This window comes from Pristis pectinata, chromosome 3 (genome assembly GCF_009764475.1).
Source record: "Pristis pectinata isolate sPriPec2 chromosome 3, sPriPec2.1.pri, whole genome shotgun sequence".
In the NCBI taxonomy this organism is placed as follows: Eukaryota; Metazoa; Chordata; class Chondrichthyes; order Rhinopristiformes; family Pristidae; genus Pristis; species Pristis pectinata.
The window spans coordinates 66,384,564-66,394,293 of record NC_067407.1 but is presented as its reverse complement, the minus strand read 5'-3'; the positions used below and the strand labels follow the sequence as shown (position 1 = coordinate 66,394,293).

The 9,730-nt window shown below is 40.5% G+C and overlaps 1 protein-coding gene across 4 annotated transcripts in view; it reads right to left on the bottom strand.

Moving 5' to 3' along the window:
• Positions 1-457: 457 nt before the first annotated feature.
• cep350 (centrosomal protein 350) overlaps positions 458-9,730 on the bottom strand; it is a 173,482-nt gene continuing 164,209 nt past the window's right edge. For all 4 annotated transcript variants that reach the window (XM_052011681.1, XM_052011680.1, XM_052011682.1 and 1 more), the window contains 3 exons: positions 7,809-7,955; positions 5,262-5,384; positions 458-3,803 (listed from right to left, as the gene is read on the bottom strand). In XM_052011681.1, coding sequence (XP_051867641.1) covers positions 3,639-3,803; positions 5,262-5,384; positions 7,809-7,955 — 435 coding nt within the window. In that variant the 3' untranslated portion in view covers positions 458-3,638. The remainder of the gene's footprint in view (positions 3,804-5,261; positions 5,385-7,808; positions 7,956-9,730) is intronic.

The following is a 9,730-nucleotide window of genomic DNA, read 5'->3' as shown; positions in this document are numbered from 1 at the left end:
GTTACAAGGAGAGGTTGCATAGACCAGGACTTTATTCCCTGATATGTAGGAGATTGAGAGGTGATCTGAGAGGTATACAAGGTCATGAGGGGTACAGTCAGGATGAAAGCATATAGTCTGTTTCCCAGGGAGGGGGTGCTAAAAACAAGAGCGCATAAGGTTTAAGATCAGAGGCGAGACATTTAAAAGGGACATCATGGGCAGCTTTTTCATCCAAAGGGTGGTGCATATTTGGAATGAGCTGCCAGAAATAGTGGTTTAGGCAGGCACATTAGCAACATTTAAAAGCCATCTAGAAAAGTACATGGGTAGGAGAGGTTGAGAAGGGTTTGTTTCCATACTGTAAGACTATGACAATGATGCACTCACCACAACACTTTACCTGATCAGGAAGAGATTGTTCTCAACCATGCCATTGATGAGAAAGGAAATGGAATACTGAATCTGCTTAGAAATCAATAATGATTTATTTACAAAATTCTTAAGTATTAATAAGTCAATTTGTTATCAAATATATATATAATAGTTATGTATACACAGAAAAACCTATTTTACATTTCCATACTGCACACATTGGCCCTTCCCATAAAATTACAAAAGGGAAGGGAATTGCCTCAGATAGGAATGCTCAACCAGTATTTACACACATTCACACAACTATACAAATACACAGTCAAGTACTCCTTTGTGTAGCTCTGCACTATATAGTACACATAGGCAAGTCCCCTTGTGTTAGTCTACCCAGTAGAGTGACAGAAACTGGGCATGTGTAATGGGGAGACAAGGAACAGCACTGAGCACAGCAGCATTTGAACTTCAAGTTCTTAATAAATAGGTTTCATTCTCTTATTGTGTCATCAAGCAGCCAAGAACTTGTGCCTTGCATACACAGTACTGGCTTTCTCAAGTATAAGTAACTAAGGCAATCATTTTAAACTCGAGCCCTATGGATAAAATGGTCAAAACTTCCCTGAACAGGCTGAGGATTAAAACACTAATTACTGAGCAAGTTGTCTTTGTCAATTGTTGGCTTGGATCCTGTGGTTTGCATTTCAACCTGTATCTGAAGGGAGAGCCAACCAGAACCAGCATTCCGTGTTACCCCATCAGTCAGTGAACATGGGGCTTTTGTTTAGTAGCAAATAGTTTGGTAAGAAGCACGTTTGCAATGCTGCTCCAGCTCCTTTGGTACACTGCTAATTATGAGAGAGGGAGAGAGAGCAAGGAATTGGGGGAGGTGGAGACAGAGGGAGAGGGAGAGATTGATTTAGCCCTATCTAGAATCACAGTGATAAAACCTTTACTGCAATTCAGACCAGTTGTTAACCTACCAATTCTTGATCAAACACTAGTATTGTTGTTGATGGGGTTAAGGCAGTAAGTCTGCAATTCACTACATTAAGTGAACAGATATCTGGCTAATATTGTGCAATGTACAGAAGAGAATTGGTGTAATTGTTGAGCTGCAGCATAACTAAACTTGTTTGTCCGTTCACTGCTTTCTAGCCCTAACCTTCACAACTATACGAATAGCTCATGGGACTTCCCCCTGCTCAGCAATCATCTCTCACCTCAGGTGTCAAGGCTTCCAGCACACCTGGAAAACCTCATTTCTAGAGAGTTGAAGCATAGCACAATCATTGCAGTGCTGAAGTTATACCTCTAAAACTTGCTCCTAACTTAAAAATGCATTGTTTTTCTTTTTTGCTCAAAAGAAAATGATCCCCTTTTAAGTTGCATTTCCCTGGACTTCCAGTAGAAACTGCACTCCAACAGACTGTTCTGGCTGATTGGTGAGCTTCAATATTCAGGAAAATTAATTTAGCTCTCCTGAAATAGATGCCCCAGTTCTGGTCATAGGAGACAAGGAAAGATACTTACTGAGCACTAAAATACTATGCAATAACCAGCTTCAAAAGCAATCTGAAAGATTGTTCACCTCCTCCAGCAAGTGGAACGGTTGCAACCCACAAACCAGAAGGCTCAGACTGCACTCCCTCACATTGAGCAGCTGAGCCGTTAATGTTTGAAGATCAGTCTCAACAATCCTCAGGCTATTTCCACATTACCATATTTCCCTACAACACAGAAAGCCATATGGCCCCTCAAGTCTATGCAATCCCACCACCCCCCCCACTAAATTTACCTGTAACCTTTTCTCCCCAGTTGCCATCCCACCTACATACAAGGGTTAATTTACATCAGCCAATTAACCTACCAATCCCCGCACTTCTGGGATGTGGGAGGAAACCCATGCAGTCACAGGGAGAACATGTAAATTCCGCACAGACAGCACCTGAGGTCAGGATTGACCCTGGGTGACTGGAGCCGTGAGGAAGCTGTTCTACCAGCTGTGCCACTGTGGGAAGGAAACGAGGTCAGCCAGCATCCCAGCTCGAGCGAGCCTTGCTGAAAAATATCACTGTCTGCTCATCAAAACCAGTGTTTCTCAGGAATTCATTAAACATCTTGCACCCAGTGTCAAAGATAGAGGCGGTAGCACCTTTGCTATAATATCACTGTAAGAATAGAGTGCAAATTGGAAAGCAACTAATTTCTCTCATTCAATGTGTGTTATGTGCAGTGAGGTCAGAGTCTTGTATTTCTCAGGGAAGGGAATCTGAGATCTTGCATCCTTGACAGGACCCTTCTTGACATACACAGTACTGTCACAGGGAGGCTCTAGAAGCCAAAAGCCAGCAGATATAGCATTGGTGCTTGATAACTTGACTGGAGATATTTGCAGAACATTAGAGCGCAAGCACTTGGATAGGAGCAGCACCCAGTGCAACTGACAGAGAAAGGTGATTCCCATCTGAGAGAATCTTACATGTCAGTTGGCTATCATCAAGCAACTTCAAACCTCAAAAGGAATAGATCACCTCACCCCCTCCGCCAAGGAATCTTTCTTCAGGTGCAGTTTTACCTTGGAGTGCAGTATACAAATGAGTGCAAGGAACAAACACCGCACTGACGTCACGAAGTCATGTTGTGACCCAAATTATAGTTCTTTAAGAAAACAGCTCCTGATTCAACAAGTGATCTAAAAGGTGCAACAATTCCCCTAAAATAAACTCAATAGAGCCCATTTAATTGAATAAAACAATGTTCTTTCTTCTAAAATAACTTAAAACCAGAAAAAAGTTAATGAAGCATTTTTCTATGTCAATAATCTTTTTGTCCTTCACTTCAATCATGCAGATACACTTCTAGCTCAGAGATCACGTTTACCCTTGATGCATGTCAGTCATTAACTCTCAGAGCTAGCAAAACACCAAACACGGAAACCATAGCACCTCAAGATATATGGTCACATTTTTAAAAAAGTAAACAGGCATAAATCAGAACAAAATTAATGTGCAAATTTCTCAATTCAAAACTATGCTACAGTTTAGATAAATAAATGGGACAATAACAGATATAAAGGGGAAGGGTAAAATTGGCACTTCTGGCTTCCACACGCTGCCTACTTCAGGATGAGGTCAGTATCATAAACCATTCATCATTCACAAACCAACATGCCAGGTGACAACCCGATGGGATGGGTTCAGAGGCTGTACGTCAGCTTGCTGACTTGCTTGAGAACGGCCATGCCCAAGTTCCTTCTGTAGTCCAGTCAGGTGATGGTGTGGCTGGAGTTAGGATGCAGTGAGCTTCGACCGTTTCTCCTGAATCTGATTTAGTACATTTACTGTGTCTTTTATCAGGGCATCAAAAATCCCATCTGCCAACTGCATCTTCACACACAACTCATCCTCATCGTAATTGACCCATTGAGCTTCTTCCTCGTGAAGTTCCTGGACCTGCAAAAGGAGATCTCGTATTTGTTGTGTGTAAAAGACAATATAGTGCAGCTAAACTATGAAGTTTGTGCAGTCTTATTCTACCCTTTATTGTAACTTCAGGGTTGCCTGTACCCCTAGCTGTTGGGTGCCTCACAGATACCCACACAGTCTAAAGAGCACCTTAGATTGAAGCTCCAGAGAGTCTGATAGAATATCAATGGATGTGTCCAACTGATCTTGTACCACATGATATTGGGGCTTACAAGGTTAAATTACGAAGACATATGCATTGACTAGGCTTGTATTACTGGAGTGTACAAGCCTTAGGAGTTGTTTCATTGAGGTGTTTAAAATGACTGAAGGATTTGTTACAGAGAAAATATTTCTGCTGGCAAAACCACCTTCAAGTTAGGATCAGGATTATTCATGGGTGATTCTGAAATGTCTAAGCAGCTCGAGGCTGGAGCTGTGAAAAATCAGTTTTGTTAGATGGGAGTATTAAGGTTTTGAAACCAAGACATGTAGATGAATTGCTACATATCGAACATGATCTAATTAATTAATGGAACAATTTTGATGACTGAATTTCCTCCTCTTTTTCATGTGTTCTTCTGAAAAGATTTCAGCAGCCTACAGTGGGTCACCTTCATAATTCACAACATTGATAGGGACAGGGTGCTGTACATTTCTCTGGAACAGGTCAATCAAATCCAACTCAAAATAGGCTCTTTAATGGATTCCTTTTTCCTCTGTTTGTGGAGTCGGGACAGAAACTCCCCAATTGATTTTGGAGGATAAAGAGCAGGAACACAAACTGCTCGGGGATAAGTAATGTCACTCACTGGCCACATAGATCCCCAGAGTAGAAAATAAGGTTAATGTAATACTATCAAGGCAGGGATGCTTTTCTGAAGCAGCAAAATGAGCATTTTGGTCTGTACCTAGAGGGTGATAGACTCAAAGTGGAAAGATAAGCAAATAATTTGCTTTTTGATGGATTTAGCAATAGCTTTTTAAAAACAAATGCAGGGGTTACAGGCATCATTGTTAAGGCTGCCACTTACTGTTTGCTCCCCAAGGTGCAGTCTTCGTGGGAACATAACTTCCACGATACTGCAAGGTTGGGAGTTCCAGGATTTTGACCAAAAAGGAACACCAATGCTAGATCTTCAGATGGTATGCAACTCAGGCATGTTGTTCTTAGTTATCAGCTGGTTTTATCCTTAAAGTGGTGCTGTCATGAGGTCACATATAATGCTAACTCTTGGGAAATTTTGAAATGTTCCTAGTTTTCAGGTCTATTTGAAACCTAAACCATTTCCTTGGAATATATAGGACAGTAGGCATAAAGCCACATCCAAAGGCGTATGCCATTTGAAATAGGCTGAGTTCGCTTGTGCAGAGATGCTGTCCTGTAATTTTAATCAAATAAGGCTAAGTAAAACTCTACCACTTTAGAATAGGATTTGGATTTACCAGAATGTGATCCACTCGGTCCCGTTTCTTCCTGCCAAATTTCATCATTTTTTGCCAGTCGGTCTTGTGGTTTTGTTCTTTACTGAACCCAAACAGCTTCAGGACTTCATTGGAAATGAAAGTCTGTGGGCAGAGCACATGAGAAATGGTAGCCACTGCACACATCACAACACTGGCACTGCAGCCCCACAGCCCTCTACCCTCTCCTAAAAGCTTTGGCCTCTACATTTTGTTACGGACTCAGTGAAAGTCCATTTAAGATAGAGAGTGTGTGTGTATGTGTGTGTGGGGCGTGCTTACGTCAATAGAAGATAAAGGACGTAATGACGTTGTTGAAGAAGTTAGAAGAAGGAGAGAGAGAGAGAGAGAAGGGAGAGAGACACCAGCCTGCTAGTGTTCTCTATCGATGGATGAGAAACAATAACTGTGTCTGCCACTGAAATCCATGTATGGAAGTTGGAAGTAATCCGGTGGAGTTCACTTTGTTGCTGACCTGTAGAAGGAAACAGGTATTTGTGTGGACGACCACGATTCGGATGCTTTTCGGGGTGAGGAAGTCACTACCGAGTAAACACTGAAGTGTCATTTGGGTTCCATCGTGGAACATTTGGATTTTGTATTTACTCTCTCTATGTTTCTCTACATCTACGTCTTATCTTCAGACAACGGTGGTTGTTGAAGAAGCCCTTGCTCATGTTTCACCTTATGGCTTGCGGAACTGAACTTTAAGAACCATTCTGGAACTTGGAGTTTGGGACTTTGTCTCACACACACACACACGAAGAGTTTAGTTTTGGGGTTAACGTTCAAGGTTTAACATTTTTGAATTCTAATATACTAACATTTTTACTTTTATTTTACGTATTATCCTAAGTAGTGATTAATAAAATAGTTTTTAACACTGAATCATGCTCAGTATGTTTCTTTTGTTGCTGGTTCGTGACAATTTTCCTATTTTGATCTAATTTATAGCTCTATTTAATATTGTTGTAAACTCAAAACACCAGTCAAATATAACATAAGTAATCAATCAACCCTCGAAAATGAAGATAAACTCAATTACTCCTAAACAAACTGGAGATCTTTCGGTGGATTCACATTCTGTAACACCACCAAGTGGTAGGAAGCCCACAGGGCACAGTAGCGTCAAACTGATGAAGCACTAGGGGAAGGTCAAAGAAATAAAAGTGAAGGAAGCACTCTGTTCGACTCTGCTCTGAGAGTAGGCAGTCCGTTTCCATGCCTATTACACATCTTGGGATGGCACAGTGGCGCAGCTGGTAGAGCCACTGCCTCAGCACCAGAGACCTGGGTTCAATCCACACCTTGGGTGCTGTCTATGTAGAATGTACACATTCTCCCTGTGACAGTGTGGGTTTCCTCTGGGTTCTCCAGGTTCCTCCCACATCCCAAAGGCATGTGGGCTGGTAGGTTAATTGGCCGCTGTAAATAGTCCCGAGTGTATATATACACAAGTGGAAGAATCTGGGGGGGGGGGGGGGAGATGATGAGAATGTGGAGAGAATAAAAAATGGGATTAATGTAGGATTAGTGTAAATGGGTGATTGACGGTTGGTGTAGACTTGGTGGGCTGAAGGACCAGTTTCCATGCTGTATCTATCTCAGTACCTCACTGCAAGCTGTAATATATTATACCATCATGGCATTCAAAGGGGAATTTAAGTTCTTAAAAGGAAAACAAAATTGCAGGACAATAACAAGGCGGCAGGGAGTGGGATTAGTTGAATTGCTCTTGCTTAGACTTGATCAGCTGAATGATCTGTTTTTGTGATTTTGAGACCAATTGAGTGACAGACAGGGAAGATAAATTTATTGCCTCATTCAAAAGGTGGTACTGTGGGTAGTGCAATGTGCACAACTGCCTACTACCGTAATCCTGCCCCCAAACCCAATTCTCAACAACCAAAGTGTCAACTTTGAATTTGTTCGTAATCATCGGAGAAGGGCGAGAGCGACACTCAATGAGTGAAGACTGACACCAATAAGAGATCATAGTTAATTAATATTAGTAATGAGTCTTGGAGTGGAAAAGATATGGTTCATTTACTGTCAACTGTACACAAATCTAGTTAGTTTGTGGATCACATTGATATCTGATGATCTGCCTTTCATATAAAATTCAAGACTTGTGCCATCCCAGCTTTAAGCGGAATGTTTTCGGTTTGGCCTCTGATTCATCAAGTGAAATTAGTCATTCCGTCTTACTTTAAAAGGTGCATCATTATGTAAAAACATGGTATATTTTATTTTTAAATAGTACTCTGGAAGGAAGCTGAGAAAAGTTACATTTCTCCCCCCACAGGTTTATACAAACACCCGACACATTGGAGACTTATTAACAAAATATAAAATGGTGAGTTAAAAAAAGTATTTTGGATGTGGAAAAGATGGGATTTCGCTGTGATCAAAGTGTGTGGACACTTTACAAAGTCCCTTGTCACTGCAGTCAACACAATTCAGCTGGAAACCATCACATTTCTTGCACTACTCCTGATAAGCAGGGCAAGATTACTTCAAAATTGTTACCTTCACTTCACCGATATCCTGCGGGTTCCTCACTCGCCTGAAATAAGCAGAGCAGTTTCTGCTGGACTTCATCCACGGGGGCTGCCTGGCATTGGGGTCTTCTGCAAAAATCTCACTGAAAATCTCTCTTGTTAAGTTAAATACAGCCTGGAAGAGGAAAGAGATTAAATTAGTTTCTAATGTCCCAGGAAAAAAAAATTGCATTTTAAAAAAAAACTCACCAATAAAGAAAAGCAGAGCAGAATGCATCAAATTGTTTGCTTTGCAATCTGAACTATGGCCCCAGAGATAAATAGAGAATTCTATTAGTGCAAGAGTTAATGCATGCCAGACATAGTCTTAGAATAGGGGCATATTAGAGCTACCAACAGCGGGTGGCACCTGTGTTAGAAAAATTTACTCTTCAAAGAGAACCAGTGCTAAAACACACTCTGAAACCCAGTTTTCTTCCTACTTAAAGATTTATAGATTATTACTACAGCTATTACATTTTCCTCCCCATTTTCTGCATGATCCAGTAATAAATTACTATAATTCTATACATGGTGAGAAGTGATGTATCTGCTGAAGAGCAAGGATCCACACATTCTATGTGGATCTGCCCTAACTGCTTCAGTAATGAACAGACGTAACAATCAAGAGACACCAACAACACCCAAATAGGGGTAGCAGGAGTTGAAATTATGATAATTGTAAAAGACCACAGGACATAGATAAGGAACATGGGAAGAGAGCAGATGCAGCTTAATTTACAGAAATCTAATGTAATGCATTTCTGAAGAATAAGGAAAGGTGTACATCTGGAGTGAAAAGATTTTAAATGGAGTCAGGCAAAGGTACAATAGCAGTCACTTGTATAGACCATTAGTAGTAATAAAAAAGGCCATAAAAGAATGTAAACAGATAGCTTTCCTATTGAGACAAAAAACATAAGTGTAAAGAGAAAATTGGTTAAAACCTTAGTTATAATACTCTGTAGCATTTCTGGAACATTGTTCAATATTTGGGGTGTAATTTCAGTAATATATAAAGAGGGGAAAGGTCTAGTGGTATAAAAGTTAGATTTGAGCAGCTTTTTTCATACCATGGACCTGATAGCAAAAGATTGAAAAGAAAAATGCTTATTTATTGTTACGCTGGTTGACAGAGACAAAAGGCACAAAAATTTAAGAGAAGAAAAGGAGTTTTCAAATAAAATATTGATTTAAAAAATGGGCTGTCAGGAAGCATCAATTACCTGAAACAGAAGGAAGATAGTGGAGTCAATGAGTGAGTAGAACTATGGAAGATGGGCCTCAGAGGGAGTGGTCACCCTCTTTGGATCAGCAAATGATAACTGGAATACTTTCTAATTGGTGAAAGAATAGAAATTGAGGAAGAGATGATGATTTGGGACATACAGGAAGGTACAAATTCATGAATTGAGTTCAGTGCATTTACACAAATTTCAATACATGTTTCATAGGTTTGAGGCGACACTGGAAATTTGCCACTACTGCAGAATTTAACTTTATTCAAGGGCAGCCAGAATAAGCCATGCAGTTATAGGCCAGTTGGTCTAATGTCATTGGTAGGGAAGTTATTGGAAAAAATTCTGAGGGCAGGATTAATCTATACTAGTAAAAGCAGGGATTGATAGTTGGCACAGATTTGTGGCTGGAGATTTTTTTTTGAATAAGTAACTAAATATATTGATAAGGTCAGTGCAATTGATGAGGTTTGCATGAACTTCAGTAAAGTTTTTGATAAAGATCTCACATGGGAGGTTATGGGATCAAGGCAAGTTAGCAAATTGGATCCAATACCACTTTGGTAATAGGAGACAGAGGGTGATGGCAGAGGGTTGCTTTCGTGATTGGAAGCCTGTGACCAGTGGTGTAGCACAGAGGTAGGTGCTTGTTATACACACTGAAGACTTAGAT